At 40.6% G+C, this 17,353-nt stretch overlaps 1 protein-coding gene across 1 annotated transcript in view; it reads right to left on the bottom strand.

Moving 5' to 3' along the window:
• Ep300 (E1A binding protein p300) overlaps nt 1-17,353 on the bottom strand; it is a 72,847-nt gene that overhangs the window by 17,123 nt on the left and 38,371 nt on the right. Inside the window, exons 10-19 of the mRNA XM_052748406.1 lie at nt 15,338-15,512; nt 13,788-13,865; nt 12,822-12,931; nt 8,651-8,788; nt 7,727-8,158; nt 6,651-6,830; nt 6,368-6,512; nt 4,539-4,657; nt 2,689-2,928; nt 1,696-1,784 (exon numbers count right to left, since the gene is read on the bottom strand). Coding sequence (XP_052604366.1) covers nt 1,696-1,784; nt 2,689-2,928; nt 4,539-4,657; nt 6,368-6,512; nt 6,651-6,830; nt 7,727-8,158; nt 8,651-8,788; nt 12,822-12,931; nt 13,788-13,865; nt 15,338-15,512 — 1,706 coding nt within the window. The remainder of the gene's footprint in view (nt 1-1,695; nt 1,785-2,688; nt 2,929-4,538; nt 4,658-6,367; nt 6,513-6,650; nt 6,831-7,726; nt 8,159-8,650; nt 8,789-12,821; nt 12,932-13,787; nt 13,866-15,337; nt 15,513-17,353) is intronic.

The raw sequence follows: 17,353 nt of genomic DNA, 5'->3' as shown, positions 1-17,353 counted from the left end.
AAAACAAACGAAGAAATGAGGGATTGCAAGACAACAACAACAACAACAAAAAAAAAACAAAAGCAAGACAGGACACCACAAAGCAGAAAGCCAAGGCAAAGCACATATTAGCAATAAATATCTCAATGGGATCCCAAGTAGCAAATGATTATAGCAAATAAAAATGAAGACCTTTCACTAACACCCATACTGCTTGATTTTACTACCCAGTGCTATTCCATACAACACTTCTTTAAAAAGCGGTTAAACACCAGTATGTCGACACTCAGGAGGCAGAGGCAGGTGGATTTCAGTTAGTTCCAGGCCAGCAAAGGCTATAAAGTGAGACCCTGTCTAAAAATGAACATAAAAACAAACAAAAAAAAAAAAAGAAAACAAAAAAACCCCAAAAAACTAAGAAAGCACTCATTAGAGCCAGAAGTCTATTAAGGTAATACTAAAACATATCCTGGTATAAGATGAACACTGTAGACTGCTGTTAAAGACCCAAAAGTGGGTGGGGTGTGGTGACACAAGCTTTTAGTACCAGCACTCTGGAGGTAAAGGTAGGCAGATCTACTTGAGTTCAAAGCTAGCCTGGTCCCAGTTCCAGGACAGTCACACAGAGAAACCCTGTCTCAAAAAACAATAGAAAAAAAAAAAGTCCAAAAAGGTCCTACAAGTCAAGATTTGAACATGAGAAAATTTCCTATCAGCTGTTACTTGCATCTTTAATAAATGGTGATTTTTATCATGACATTTGACCCCTTTTTTCCTAGGTTTCAAGGAGTAAAATGAACAACAAATCTAGACTCTATCTACATTTAGAAAGTAGCATTAGAAGCCACTTTCCTGTAAATAAAAAATTAGGAGAATTCTCAAACCTGGAAAAGAATCTGTAGCTCACAAGTTCAAGCAACAGGACACCCCAGAGCTGGCAGCATTACAAGCACAGGGGCAGTCACTGCTTGGCCTTGCTGTTCTACTGCACAACGCCACCGGGAAGAAACACTAGAGGAGTTCTAATGCATGCAGGCCAATTACTACCAACAGGAGATTGATTACTCAGGATCAAGAGATTAGTGAATACAACTAAGGTGATCACAGCCACAGGGCAAGACAAAAGGCAGTGAAAGCAGCACATCCAAGTCTCTGTCGAGAAAAGCCGTATGCATTTTCTTCTATTTCCTTTGTCTTTTTTCAGACAGGGTCTCATGCAGTCTAGGCTCATCTCATTTTTACTTATGCAGGCAGCCAAGGATAACTCCGAAGTGATCTCCCTATCCCTACCTCCCGAGTGCTCAGATTATAGGCATGAACTCTGTTTATGAAGTGTTAGAGTCAATCCCAGGCTTTAATGCATGTTAGGCAAGTACTCTACTAATTAACTATATCTCAGTTCTGGGAAATTTCTTTCTTTCTTTTTAAATTTGTCTGACACAGCAAAACAATGTAAATATTTTGGAATACTTTTTACATACAATCCAAGAATAAGAAATTAGGTTAAGAAAAGATCCACAGAACTTGTAAAGCTTTTTCACTAGAAAATACTATAATTCTGCAAACAAAAACAAAGAACAGAATTTATGCTATAGAGAGGTTTTCAAGCAGGTAACATATAAACCACAATGTATTCGTGTGTGCCAGCACAACTGTATTACATGCACTTTATATATAAGGATACATGGACCACGGTCCACACATTGTTGAGCGTACCTGTTCTGGTAACTGTAATATGTAGCATCACGTGGGATTGTGCACAACTGTTTGCCATAGCAACACAGTGTCTGTGGAGAGAACTCCAACTGAAAAAGAAAGTATTTGTTTAAGAGCACAAAGCCCTGAAGTACAAGGCAAAATAGTCACAAGGGCAAATCAGAACAAGCTCATCTCTCACTTAGGTAAATCACAATTAGCCACTTCAGCTTATAAAAACCATCACAAATTTACTACACAATTTCACCAGGATGAGCAGGTATATCTGTCCAGCACTATTTCCAGATACCTACAGGCAACATGGGATTTAACACAAGAACTGTGAAGTGCAGGATAAGTATCACATGTGGAACAAGGTGGACCTATAGATGAACAGAACAAAGCTCCTACTCCATGAGCTTAGTCTGATGATTCAATATTCCAGATAGATGGTCAGCTCTGCCACATAATTCTCATCCATGCAAAAAAATATCTTCACAGAAAGCACATTCCACATAAATAGACATTATTGTGTGTACAATCAATAAACACTTTAAGAGAAAGGGCCTGTTGGGGTTGTGATAGGTAAAGTGATTCAATAATTTTTTTGAAATCTCTAGCAACATGAGAAAAGGGAAAAGAGGAGAAAAGATGGGGAGACTCTATCAAAGTCAAAAACAGGACTTTGGGGTTGGGAATTTAGCTCAGTGGTAGACCGCTTGCCAAGGCCCTGGGTTCAGTCCTCAGCTCCAGGGGGAAACAAAACAAAACAAAACACAGGATTTTTTTTCCCCCTTTGAACCATGGTTTCTTTGTGTAGCCCTGGCTGTCCTGGAACTCACTCTGTAGACCAGGCTGGCTTCGAACTCATAGAGACCTGCTTGCCTCTGCCACCAGAGTGCTGGGATTAAAGGTGCCAACACCCAGCAAGAAAGAGGATTATTTTTAACACAAGTCACCACTAGATTCTAAGAACCCTAGAAGTTAAAGGCAGGTCTGAAAGCTACATCTTACCTTTCTGCCACAACAATATCCAAGGCTTTGCATGACCGGGTCGATTTCTTGTTCAAACACCTCAGACAGTTTGGAGCAATATTTGTATACCCTTGAAGTTTTGCGGTTATATAACCACGCATTGTTGAACATGAGCCAAATGTCATCTATATATTGCCAGGGCTCTTGGTACTGTCCAGTATCTAACTTCCTCTTGATGGTAGAAAGATCCATGGGGCTCTTCACAATATCAAAATAATCCTAAAAGTATAAGCAACACCACATCACACACTCATGAGCAAGGTATTTAGGGAACTATCTTCCTATTATCATCATTAATTTTCCACGTAATATTGTCTTCATATGTCTACTTCCCAAAAGTTGATTGAAGTCTGTCACTTCTTTAAAATATTATTCTACATATATATGAAGAGGCTATGAGGACTGAGAGACTCTCCAAACAATAGGTCCAGATAGTTTGTCACATATATACAGTAGAACAAAACATCTTTAAATCTGGAATACTAGAAGGGACCTACAAATCCCAGAGAATTAGTGTTCAAAGGTAACAACAACAACAAATCCTAAATGAATTTGTGCCCCTGAAAAATACTCCAATACCCTATCTGATAACACTTATTAAAATCCTTGAGCAAAACCTGCCAACAACTTGGGTATATTATCTTTCAAAACTAATTTTGGCAGGGCAGTATTGCAAATGCCTTTAATCCCAGCACTTGGGAGGCAGGCAGGAAGATTCCCTGAGTTTGAAGAAAATCCGGTCCACATAGTCAGTTCCAGGTCAACTTGGGATAAACAGTGAGACTCCCCACCCCACTCTTATCTCAAAAATAAAACAAAACAACCCAACCAAACAAACAAAAACCTTGGGGTTTAGTTAAAGTGGGGAAACAGACACTGACAGATGCCTTAGCAGTTAAAAGTATTGGCTGCTCTTACAGAGGACAGTTAAGCTGTCTGCACTCACATGGTGGCCCACAACCATTGTAACTCCAGTTCCAGGGGACTGAACACCCTCTTTTGGCCTCTAGGAACGAGGCACCCATGTGATGGTTATACACATATAGGCAAAAACTCATACACATAAAATATGAATAAATCTTCAAAACTAAAGGGCTCATCTTACTGTTGTGATCCACAGCTGTTCAAATGATAGTAAATTGTTGACCCAAAAATTGCACCTTTAAGTACACACCAAAGAGAAACTGAAGTCTACAGATACTACTGTAATCTCAGTGCTAGGATGCTGAGGGAGGACTTAAAAGTGCAAAGGTCCTGGAAAAAAAAAAAAAAGTGCAAAGCTAACTTCGGTATAAAGTGAGATACTCTCAAAATCCAAACAAAAGGGGAAGCAGCACTGTACATGGTTTGTTTTTACAGTACTCTTATTCTCCACAGCCAAAACTGGAAATAACCAAATGCCTGTCAACTATACACACACAGAAAATACAGTACCATCAACATAGCTAAATATTAGATGATGAAAAGGAAGCACTGAATGACCCAATCCTGATACCCAACACCATAAAATCCAACCAATTCACCATCCCATAGTGTCTTTGAAAAGAAGACAGTCAAAATGTGCTGTATTTGTACGCTTCAAACTTAAGGAAAAAACCAGAAATCTATTCTGCCAGAGGAATCAGGCTGCGCTAAGATTTGGAAATTAAGAGTGCTGTGGCTAGTGATTTTAATGGATGTGGGGTTTACTTTGGGGAGGTTATGAAAAGGAATTAAAACCGTGGTGACTTGTGTACTTTAAGTAGGGTACATTCTGTATCGTGTAAATCATGTGCCAAATAAAGTTGTTTCTCAATTTAAAAGGAAATACAAAAATATCAAATACTTACAGGGATTCCTAGAAGCTGTGGGTCTACAGGCTGACGAAAGGGAAGGGATTCTGGGTCCTGCCGGTAAAGTGCCTCCAATGTTGGCATCAGAGCCTGGCGTAATTCTTCTGGTTTGAAAACTTAAAGGAGAATCCATTTGAAATCAGTTATCGACTGAGCAAAGGATTTTAAAAATATGTGCAAGTTACAGAACACAAAAGTGGCATTGTCCTCAGAGAAACTTGACTAAGGGCTCACTTTCTGATTACAATTCCTATTCTGCTTTAAGCACGGCCTGCCAAACAACAGAACTGTCACTACCCTTACTGGCGATTTTACTCTTCCAGCTGCAGATTTATTGAGAACAAACTCGGTCAAATAGAAACTGAATCAAAAACTCCCAGAAACACAGAAGAGACTTCTCAAAGTAACAGTTCAAAAGATGTTCATGTTAGAGAGGGGTCTGTCAAGCAGAACTGAAAGAGTCCTCTCTGAGTGCTACGGGAGCACACGGCCCCACTAGCACTGGGTGGGATAGGGCAGGAAGACCTTGGAGGCGAGGCTGAGACAGTGAGAGCTCCAGGACAGTCTAAGTAAACACAAGTCCCTGCTGAGAAATAAGACTGTAGGGCAGAGTGTATCCATACAATGAAATCAAAACTAATCACCGAGGTGGGGAGGAAAGAAGAAGAAAAAGCACTTTTTACGACACCAATATTAACAATTCAGAATTGAGATCTGGTTTCTTACACCTAAAACAACGGAAGGCACTGAGGAAGAGTCTTTAATTAAAATGGATGATACTTTATAGAACTGAGGGGAAAGTTCATTATTTAGATGAAGCACATTAGACTTAAGTCTTGATTTGCATAAACCAAAAGGAATCCAAGCCACAAAAAGTTCAAGAAACAACTGATAGTCAATGTTTTATATTTATATTTATAGTTATATTTATATTTATCTTGTATGCACTTGTGGAGGACAAAGAACAATTTGTAGGCGTCATCACTCTTTCCAGCATTTGTGGTGTGTCTGTGTGTGTCTGTAGATCAAGAGTCAACCTTGGGTGGGTGTTTTTGTCAGAGGTCAATAACCTTGATTTTGGCTTTTTTTGTTTGTTTTTCATTTTTTTGATAGTTCATTTTATGTGTTAGTATGTTTGCGTAAGGTTATATGAACTGTGTGTGTGTTGTGTATGTGTGCTGGAGCCTGAGGAAGACAAAAGAGAGTGTTTGTTCCCAGAACTAGAGTTACAGGTGGTTATAAGCTGCCATATGGTTGATGGGAATTGAATCAGGGTCCTCTATATGAGCAGTTGACACTGTTTTGTTGTTATTGTATTTTTTATTTCTTGTGCACTGTTGTTTTGTCTGCATGTATGTCTGTGTTCAGGGTGTCGATCCCCTGGAACTGGAGTTACAGACGGTTGTGAGCTGCCATGTGGCTGCTGGGAATTGAACCCAGGTCCCCTAGAAAAGCAGCCAGTGCTCTATAACCACTGAACTATCTCTTCACCCCAATTAAGCACTCTTAACTCTCACCACTCTCTACCTCCCCCTCTGCCAAAACAGTGTGCTCTACTAGGATCTGAACCCGCCTCTACCTTTCCAGTGCTCGGGTTATAAGGGTACCAAAATGTCCAGCTTTGAGACAAGGTCTCACTGTTCAACGCAGCTTTTCCTGCAATTTGCTGTGTAGTAAACAAGGCAGTCCCTGAATTCAGAGATTCATCTCCCTTTGCCTCCTAAGCACTGGGATATCTACACAAGTGCAAGGAAACAAATTCAGATCTTCACTGCTAGTGGGGCAAGTATTTTACCAAATGAATGATCTCTCTAGCTATAACTTACTCTTCTTTTTTGACTGTCCTGGAGCTGGGGAGGACTGCGTAGCAGAGGTACTTGGCTGGTCTTCTTCCTCTTTTATTTCAGTTTTTAGCTCAGTGCCTCTCTCCTCTGTTTCTATAGGTTCCACTTTACCATCTTCTGCTTTAACCTAAAATATAGGGCAGGAATTTTAAGAATTTCAAAGACATAACCCAGTAACAAGATCATTACCATCACCTTATTTTCTCTCCATTATGGACACATATGAATCTCCTTTCATGGCAGAACCCAACGGCTCTAGTCTCACCTCCTGAGTATCTTCAGGTTGAGCATCTGCTGGTTCTGGTTGGTCTACCTCCATTTTAATCTCCATTTTTACTTCCTGTGAAGGTTGTTTCTCGGGAATGGTCTGAGAATTCACTTCTGTGCTACTAGTAGATGGAGGGTTTGATACCTGGCCTTCAATGTTTACAGTTGGCTGAGAAAGCTGGAGAGGAAAAAGGAAAAGCATACACACACAAAAAAAATTGCCAATTATGCAATCAGAATTTAAATGTAAATTACACAGGACTAAGCACTTACGTTGGGAGCAGTGTCACTGGACTCATTATTATGTTGCTTCCTCCTTGGATCACTTTTAAGAATGGGCGATACAGGACTTGGCAATGCTAGCTGGTTGGTTATACTTGAAACAGCTACCGAGGTTTTTGTTATGTGTTTAGGGATGAAAGTTCCAAAGATGACTATTTCAGAGAAGTTCACAGCATTAGAAAATGACATTAAGGACAGTGCACTGCGTAAAGGCACCAGGTATCAATTCTAGTTTTTAAAACAACCTAGTTTCATCCCTGGAATTTATATGGTGGAAGAAGAGGACCCCTACAGGTTTTGTGTGTGTGTGTGTGTGTGCGCGCGCGCGCAAAATCAATGTAATTACTCCTATAGGTTTTCAGTTTCATTTATCAGCACTGCAACTTAAACTGTTTCAATATATCTTTTTTTTTTCCTTTTCCTTTCTTGCTGCTGTTGTTTTGTTTTTTGAGACAGAGTTTCTCTATGTTATAACTCTGGATGCCCTGGAACTCACTTAGTAAACCAGAGATCTGCTTGCTTCTGCCTCAAAATATAAAGTACATGTGTTAAACTAAGCGATGAGTTTTCAGGCCTCAGAACATCGTACGAAACAAAATGGTCAGTCAAAACTAACCAAAAATCTTCCAGCTTTCTCTACGATAGGTACTACCACAGGAAGAAAAAACAGGAAAAAAAACCAATCAATTCTATCTATGGACAAAACAAGGGATGAAACAAAAGTGCAAGAAATGGTGCAGAAACACCCCTGGAGCTTAACTCATTCTATGACACTCCAAGACATCTGCTTACCGGAGTTGAAGGCTGAGGAGGCAGCAATGGTGCTGTTGGGGTAGGAACAGAGGCTGCTGTGCTCTGCTGTGAGCGAGGTTGTTGCTGGGACTGGTCAGCAGAAGGAGCAGCAGGAAGTGAAGGCTGCACTTGGGGAGGAAGGTGTGTTGGTGGTGTAGGTGTCTGTCTAGATGGGGGACGGAGAGCTTGGGGTTGTGGTCCAGGTGGTATGGCAGGTGGTGTAGGAACAGGTGCTGGAATTGCTGTTGCTGGTGGCTGCTGAGTCCCTATACTTGGGGGAGTATGATGAGGAGTAGGGGTACGACTAGGAACAGGAGAAGGCGAATTCTGATGAGCTTGTTGAGGCAGAGTGGAACAGTGAATATGGCTCCCTTGAGACCCTGGAGGCATTATAGGAGAGTTCACTGGGCAGGAAGAACTGGACATTTGTGCCTGTTAAAATGAAAAAAAAATATATATATAGTATTTACAAAGGTAAGGCATATATTATTTAGGACACAAAGCGATTATTAACAAAGAACAATACAAAACTTCTTTATTTCTGAGATGTGGTCTCAGTATGTAGACCTAGCTAGCCTTGAACTAACAGATATCCATCCAATTGCCTGTTTCAAGGAGTAAGGATTAAAGGTATGCATACCTGGACACAATCAGAGTTTTCAAAGATGAAATGAAAGAGGGGACCTTTCAAAATCATACAGGTTATAAACAAACTGTTTTTGAACATCAGTGGATGCCACACTTTGTGAAAACTGGTATCAACAGGAAATGATATTTGCCATTTAAGCCTAGAAACCTGAGTGCAATCCCCAGATCCCACATAAGGGTAGAAATAGAGAACAGACTATACACTACTGTCCTGCATGTGTGCCTATACCAGCACACATGCACACTAAGACATAAATTCGATTAGTAAAAACATACTTGAGACACTGGTGCTTGACCACTGGATGGAGCCAAAGGCATGTTTGTTACATTCATTCCTTGAGATGGAAACTGAGTCTGGGAGAGGAACTGGTTCTGGCTGGAAGCCTGCTGCATTCGAGGTCCATAGCCCATAGGCTGAAGAAAAAACGAAACAAAACACAAAACAGACCATAGAGTACCAATTGCTTCATTACAATTTTTCTACTATTATACTTAGCGATTACTCTTGTTCTGCTATCCAGATGTTTGAGTAGAGAAAGTGAAAAGACAACAGTTTGCAGAGGAGAAACATGAAGAGTAAGTGGAAGAACTAACTACGTAAAAACCAAGAATAACAGGCTCATAACTACTAACATATCCCTAAAGAAACAAAAAGTAAAGGGCCAGAGGATGTTTTCATGGCAAACATTACCTAGAACTCTGACAAGAAAGAAGCAACTAATTATTTTCTTTTTGCTGGACAGTGAATTAACAACTTTGTGAACTCTTTGCTTTTACTACTGGTGCTCTAGCAGCACAAACATAAGACTACTAAAAAAGACAGAAACAAGTAAAAAATCACATGACTACTGGCTAGTGTGGTATTCAAGGTCTGTAAATGTGCTAAGATTGTTATACTTTCTTTCTAAAATTGCCCCAAGTGAATCCAAACCTTTAATAAAAGGAAATATAGAGAACTAAAAGACAGAAATGTAATCTAAAAAGCCACTTCTATCAATTAAAAAGGACAAGATTCCTTTTTTTTTTTTTTTGGTTTTTCGAGAAAGGGTTTCTCTGTGTAGCTTTGTGCCTTTTCTGGGACTCACTTGGTAGCCCAGGCTGGCCTCGAACTCACAGAGATCCGCCTGGCTCTGCCTCCCGAGTGCTGGGATTAAAGGTGTGCGACACCACCGCCCGGCTAAGATTCTTAAACAGGGCAGATTCATGAGATCTAACACGAATGCTGAAGAACTCCAAAGAGATTCTTGCAACAGTGGCATCCATGCCCTCCAGGCACAAGGAAAGCAGGATAGAGTGGATATGGAAAGCTGGTTGAATGACAGAGTTTGCAGCTGGGGGGTGGCAGAGACAGGCAGATCTCTGAGTTCAAGGTCAGCTTGTTTTACACAGTGAGTTGCAGACAGACAGAGCAGTTACACAGAGAAACCCTGTCTGGTAAAAACAAAACAAATAAAAGGAGCAACAAGACGCTTAGAACCTAGGAAGCACCTGCTCCTTCATCACCCTTGCAAAAGACAGTTCTCTGCTTGGAGGAGCAAGGACCTGCAGCAAAGTATAAAAGCCGCTAAATACTGAAATTCCAAACATGGGACACTACCTGATTCTGTGAGCTTTAGTATTTATTGCTTTTTTGTTAACAATTTTATTATACACACACAAACACATACATGTCTCTGTGAGTGTTTGGCACATATGTAGATGCCTTCAGAGGCCAAAAGAAGTTATCAGATCACCCATAGCTGGAGATACAGGTAGATTGGGCTGCCCAACACGGGTCCAGGCAACTGAACCCAGGTCTTCTGCAAAAACCAGCAGATGTTCTGTGCCAGTATCATCTCAAGTCACATCCAGCTTAGTATTATAATCTTAAAGAAAGTATGAAATGGGGCTGGACAGATGGCTCATCAGATAAGAGCACTGGCTGCTCTTCCATAGGACCCAGTTTCAATTCCCAACACCCACAAGGCAGCTCACAACTGTAACTCCAGTTCCAGGGGATCTGATACCCTCATAGAGACATACATGCAGGCAAAACCCCAATGTACATTAAATAAATAATTTTGTTTTTTTGTTTTTTCGAGACAGGGTTTCTCTGTGCAGTTTTAGGGCCTGTCCTGGAGCTCGCTCTGTAGATCAGGCTGGCCTCGAACTCACAGAGATCATCCTGCCTCTGCGTACCGAGTGCTGGGATTAAAGGCGTGCGCCACCAACGCCTGGCTAGATAAATTTTTAAGAAAGTTTAAGAAAAAGTATGAAAGTAATTTTGGCTATAAACCCTTAAGTGTTCAATAAATTAAAATACCATGTTATTCATTAGGAGTATTCTTAACTATATTGGAAACTATGACACATATGAATTCAACTAAACTTTGACATATAGTGTCATTATTCAGCCATTAATTGACTAACTACAGAATTGTTATTTATTCATGATATGACGACATCTACTTTCAAAATTACACTTGTTTGGATCCACATGCTGTAGCAGGAATGGGGAGGTCAAAGGACTATTTACAGGAATCTTTTTGTACCAGATGAGTCTAGGAGAGTGAATGCGGGTCATAAGTCTTGGAACAAGTATCATTTTTAACTGAGCTGTGTACCTAGGCCCAAGCAATTTTTAAAAATTCCATTTATGTATATATGCATTTCCCCCCCCAGACAGGGTTTCTTTGTGTGCCTCAGGCTGGCCTTGAACTCCGAGATCTGCACGCCTCTGCCTCCTGAGTGCTGGGATTAAAAGCAAGCTCCATCACCAATTAAAGGAATAACCCTACAACTGAAATTTCCTTTACGCTTTGTTTTTTAAAATTTGAGGTGTGTAAGTCTGCATGTAGATGGATACTAGGTAGTAGGCACTGTGTTAATACAAATGAGAAACATTTCCCATAGGCTTGGGCATTTAAACACTTCATCTCCAGCTAGTGGTGCTATTTGGGGGAGACTATGAAATCTTCAGTGGGTGCAGCCTTTCTGGAGAAAGTATGTCAGTAAGTGTGGGCTGAGTTTATAGCCTTATTAATTCCCTTTCAGTTCAACTACTCTGTTCCTTGTTTGTGGCTGAAATGTGCTCTCTCAGATTCCTGCTCCTATGGGCACATCTTGCATACCATTATGACTATCTAGAACAGGAACCATAAGCCAAAATAAAACTATTCCTTCAGCTGCTTTTCGTCATATTTTCTCATAGCAACACGAAGGTACCTTCCACTTTCTCTCCATATTATTTTTCTTTAAAAAATTTATTATTTTTTTAAATATATTACGAGCAAATTTTCCTTGCATGTATATATGTGCAGCACATACATGTCTAGAAGCCAAAAGAGGGTATCATATTCCCTAGAACTCTATTTATAGATGGTTATAAACCACTATATGAGATGCTGGCACAACTGAACCTGAATGCTATGCCAGAGAAACAAGTGTCCTCCATTTCATTTTAGTGACAGAGTCTCATATTGAACCTAGAATTCACATTTTGGGCTAGCCTATGAGCTCCAGGGAATCACCACGTTTAGCAATGGAGTTATAAGTGTGTGCCACCATAGCCTGGCATTTATGAGCTGCTGGGGATATGGATGCAGTTGCTTATGCTTTCACACCATCTCCCCAGCACCTCTGTGTGATTTTGAGGCAAAACAGAGAAACAAAAATGATTTATGTTGCATTTTAATTCCTGCCATTCCACTTCTTTTTGTATTTAGCCCAGTGTGATAGCACACACCTTTAATCCCAGCACTTTGGAAACAAGAAGAAGAGACAAGTGGATTTCTCAGTTTGAAGTCAGGCTGGTCTACATAAAAAATTCTAGGATGGTTGGGGCTACATAGTGAAATTCTGTGTTAAAAACAAACAAAAAACTGAACTTACTCCCATCTATAAATAGACACATACTCCTTAACTGGGATTTGGCGTGTTTTGTGGTGTTTCAGGTACTAACCCAGTCTTGTACAGGTTAAACAAGTGCTATATCCCACAGTATATATTCAGCTGTAACTATGTCATATTAAAGACCAAACACAACAAGACTGTAGTATTAAAAAGGTCTCAGGATGTCAAGATGAGTCACAAGTAAAGGCACTTGTCACCAAGCTTGACAATCTTGACTTTGACCCCTGAAACACACATGAAGGACAGAGCTGGCTCCTGTAAGTTGTACTTACTCAGACTTTTGAATGAACAAGGAAAAGACACACAATTACTCACAGAATAAAATGTTCTGCTTAGACAGACACAAATGTTAGTGGTTTTTTTTGAGACAGGGTTTCTCTTTTTTATAGTCCTGGCTGTCCTGGAACTCACTCTGTAGACCAGGCTGGCCTTGAACTCTACCTCCTGTGTGCTGGGATTAAAGGCACCTGCCACCACCGCCTGGCTGAACATTAGTGTTTTTGAAGTAATAACAAAGAAAGAGTTTTTTTTTTTAAAGATGTATAGGCAAACTAACTGGATTTAGTGCCCCAGACTGTGCCAACTGTCCATGGTGCTGAAGAGGAGAGGGTTGCCGGGGTCCAATAGGGGGCTGAGGCATATTCATCTGCCCAAACTGATTCAAACCTGTGAACACATGCAAAATATTACAATTCAATAATGTTGCTGAAATTAATAACAAGACATAAGTTTTAAAGTACAATTCTTCTCATTTGCCCAGGAACAACAAAATAATATTGAAACCCTGAATCAATTTGTTTCAGTCACAACAACCAAGCAAAGTCCTTATTGCCTCTATGTATGTCTATATGAGGATGTCAGGTCCCCTGGAACTGGAGTTACAGTGTGGGTAGCAGCTGGGAATTAAACCAGTGTCCTCTGGAACAGCAGCCAGTATACTTTTAAGCACTCCAGCTCAGAGCAAAGGCATTATTACTAAGTTACTGAACTAAATTTACAACATGTAGTAAATTAATTTTGAAACAGTATCACTCTATAGTGCTGGCCAGCCTGGAACATAGTCTTGAACTCATGGATGTCCACCTGCCCCCGCCCCCAAATGCTCAGACCCAGTCAATAAACTGATGATGATTATTGTACTGATTTTTTTTGAGACAGGGATTCACGATGTAGTTCCATCTAGCCTGGAATTTACCACGTAGAACAGGCAGGCTTTAAACTCACAAGAGTTCTATCAACCTGCCTCTGACTCTACAGTGCTAGGATTAAAGGTGAGCACTATCATGCCTGGCAATTAGTTGGTTTTCAATGGGTGCTTGCTTATTTACTATGATCTACTCTTGGATCTGTCAGCCAACCTATTCATTGTCCTTTCCTTGATGATTTCCAATACAAGAGAATTTCAAATTTCCAAAGCAGATAATTATGGGACTTGCTGATGAATTAAATGAGGAACTAGGGTCAAGTGTCTGTTTTACATCAGGGACTCTTACAATCAACTATGTATTTTTTCAAAATGTACCGGGTTGTGCAGTTATCCGAGGCATCATCTGGTTTGGCACACTGCCACGGATCATAGCTGGATCAGGTAGAGGACCATCTGGAATGGAAGTTAGAAATAGGTATTCCCTTGCTTCTTGAAAACAACGAAATCACATGAAATATTAGTAATAGCTTAGAGAATCTCTAGCCTCAATCTCAAAGAACAAAGGCTTTAACTCGACAACAGTGAGAAGAAAGAGCCTCCATATTATATTAGACCATTCATTCTGTGCCTCTTAAAATATATCATTGAGGCTGAGTGTGGTGGTGCATGTCTTTAATCCCAGCACATCGGAGGCAGAGGCAGGTGAATCTCTGTGAGTTTGAGGCCAGCCTGGTCTACAAAGTGAGTTCCAGGACAGGTTTCAAAGCTACAGAGAAACACTGTCTCGAAAAACAAAACAAAAATCAAATGTATTTATATTTATATATATAAATAAATTTTAAATGAGTTTAAAATATAAATATATTAATTTTGGTATCTTCTTGGATTCTTCTTCCAAGGTTTCAAAAAGGTACAGAGAAAGAATAGTGTTGCTAGGCTAGTAAGAAGTTACTTTTGAACCTGGCAATCTGAGTCTGATATCCAGGATTCACAGAGTGGAAGTACATGCCTTTAATCCCAACACTTGGGAGGCAGAGGCAAGCAGATCTCTGAGATCAAGGCCAGCCTGGTCTACAGAGTGAAACACTATGTGGTTGTTTCAATGAGACGAGCCCTACATGCTCATATGTGAATGCTTTGGCCTCCAGAGAATGAACTATTTGGTAAAGACTAGGAAGTATGACCTTGTTGGAGTAAGCATGGTCTAATTGAAGAACGTGTTCACTATGGGTAAACCTTGAGGCTTCAAGTCTCTCTCTGCCTGTGGATCAGAATGTGAAGCTCTCAGCTACTGCTCACTCCAGTACCAGAAGCTTGCTTCCCACCATGATGATTGTGGACTAACCCTTTAAAATTGTCATATACAAGATGGTGGATGGCAGTGAAAACATGTAAGCTTTGGGCGGGCGGTGGTGGCATACGCCTTTAATCCCATGACTCGAGAAGCAGAGCCAGGCAGATCCCTGTGAGTTCAAGGCCAGCATGGTCTACACAGCAAGATCCAGGACAGGCACCAAAACTACACAGAGAAACCCTGCCGGAGGTGTGTGTGTGTGGGGGTGGGGGCGGGGAGGGCGGGGCAAAGAAAAACATGTAAGCTGCCATTTCCTAGGTGTTACAATTTCAAAGGCTCTCTTGGGCAGAGAAAATAATAGTAATTATCAAGATACATCAATATCATACCTAGACACCTTATATTGTTCCAAGTTTTAAAAAGTAGAGGTATTATTTTATTCTATATTTCTTTTCTTCGAGACAAGGTTTCTTTGTGTAGACTTGGCTGTTCTGGAACTTCCTCAGTAGACCAAGCTGGCCTTGAACTCAGAGATCCGCCTGCCTCTGCCTCCCAGTGATGGGATTAAAGGTGTGCACCACCGCCGCCCGGCTTTCTTTTCTTTATAATAAGTATAACAAAAAGTACTTACTAGTAGTCATTCCTGGTTGTTGCTGTCCCATGTTAGGCCCAGTGTTCATAGAAACTGGAACCATGCCAGGAGCACTTGGCAGCATGTTCTGTTTCTGTAGCCTAGTCCTCCGTTTCTCTTCTAGTTCTTTCTGAATCTTATAGATCTTCTCAGCTAGGAGGTGGTAATACTCCGCCTTGAAATAAAATTTAAGTTAGAAAGAGGAGAAAACAGGAACTGAATAACAGAAAAACTGGACCAAGACCAAATACTGGTTTCATTTAAAATGCAGACAAGAACTAAAATTGGCTGTAAGAGAGGCAGACAGACCTCTGAGTTTGAGGCCAGCCTGGTCTACAAAGTGAGCTAAAGGACAGACAGGGCTACACAGAGAAACCCTGTCTTGAAAAAACGAAGTAAAACCAAAAACAGGCAGGAAAATACGAAGATTCTAGTGTATCTAAGTCATCAATAAATGAATTCATACTTGCAATAACACGTGACTAGTAATTTTACTATGACATCACAAAGTAAAATTATCTTCTATGACTGTATTTACAAAATACAAACTGGCAATTTATAAAGTACAGAAAGAATGACCTACGTTTTACTACCTTTTTTTTTAAAAAAATGTTCATTGGTTTTTTTGCCTGCATGTATGTCTCTGTGAGGGTGTCAGAATCCCAGGAACAGGAGTTAAAGACGGGTATGAGCTGTCATGTGGGTGCTAGAAATTGAACCTGGGTCCTCTGAAAGAGCAGCCAGTGCTCTTAACACCTGAGCCATCTCTCCAGCTCTTATTACCAATTTTTTGGTTTTTCGAGACAGGGATTCTCTATGCAGTTTTGGTACCTATCCTCGATCTCGCTCTGTTCACCAGGCTCAGAGATCTGCCTGGCTCTGTCTCCCTAGTGCTGAGATTATAAAGGCGTGCGCCACCACTGCCCAGCAATACCTGTGGCTGGCGTTTTCTTCAGTCCTGCCCGGCCCGCAGCTGCTCAGACCCAAATAAACACACAGATGCTTATATTAATTCTTGCTTTCTCTGTGTTTGCCTGGCGACTCCTGACTCAGGCTTCCTGTTCCCAGAATTCTCCTTTCTCTTTGTCCAGCCTATACTTCTTGCCTGGCTACTGGCCAATGAGCGCTTTATTTATTAACCAATCAGAGCAAAACATTCGTAGCATATAGAGCTGCTGTGGGATGGTCTGTATGTTAAATTGCTCTGATTGGTCAATAAATAAAACACTGATTGGCCAGTGGCCAGGCAGGAAGTATAGGCGAGACTAACAGAGAGGAGAATTGAGAGAACAGGAAGGGGAAAGGAGACAATGCCAGCCGCCACCATGACAAGCAGAATGTGAAGATGCCAGTAAGCCACGAGCCACATGGCAAGTGGGCTGTCAGACTGCCAGGGTTTGGCGGGACCAGAGAGAAAACTCTCCAGCTACATAGAGCGATAGCCACAGCATCTTTTCTCTTTTTTCAAAAAGAAAGGTTTTAACTTTAACAGTAAAATTACATATAACAAAACAATTATCAAGCAAGAATTACAGTTATAATATCTAGTCTATTTATAATATCTAGTCTATTTGTATTTGGCAAAATTAAAGAAGATGGGGCTGGAGAGATGGCTCAGAGGTTAAGAGCACTGGCTTTTCCTACAGAGGTCCTGAGTTCAATTCCCAGCACCCACATGGTGGCTCACAACCACCTGTAATGAGATCTGTCTCCCTCTTCTGGCCTGCAGGGATACATGCAAACAGAATACTGTATATATAATAAATAAATAAATCTTAAAAAAAAAAATTAAAGAAGATATCCTATCTACCCTATATTAGTGAGTTTAAGGTTTCCTATCTAACTTATCTATTATCATAACTAACAAAATTATAACTATCTCCAACTACATCAAAGACCTCAGAAGGATATAATATTACCTAAGAAATGGGAGAAGGACGCAAGCAACTTTCAGGAGTCTTGGGAAGGTAGACAGAGACAGATGGCAGCCTGGACAGTCTACCAATTTTTTTTTTT

This window comes from Peromyscus californicus, unplaced genomic scaffold (assembly GCF_007827085.1).
Source record: "Peromyscus californicus insignis strain IS unplaced genomic scaffold, ASM782708v3 Scaffold_20__1_contigs__length_68692818, whole genome shotgun sequence".
NCBI classification, from domain to species: Eukaryota; Metazoa; Chordata; class Mammalia; order Rodentia; family Cricetidae; genus Peromyscus; species Peromyscus californicus.
The sequence above is the reverse complement of the archived record's forward strand: the minus strand, read 5'-3'. Positions and strand labels throughout refer to the sequence as shown.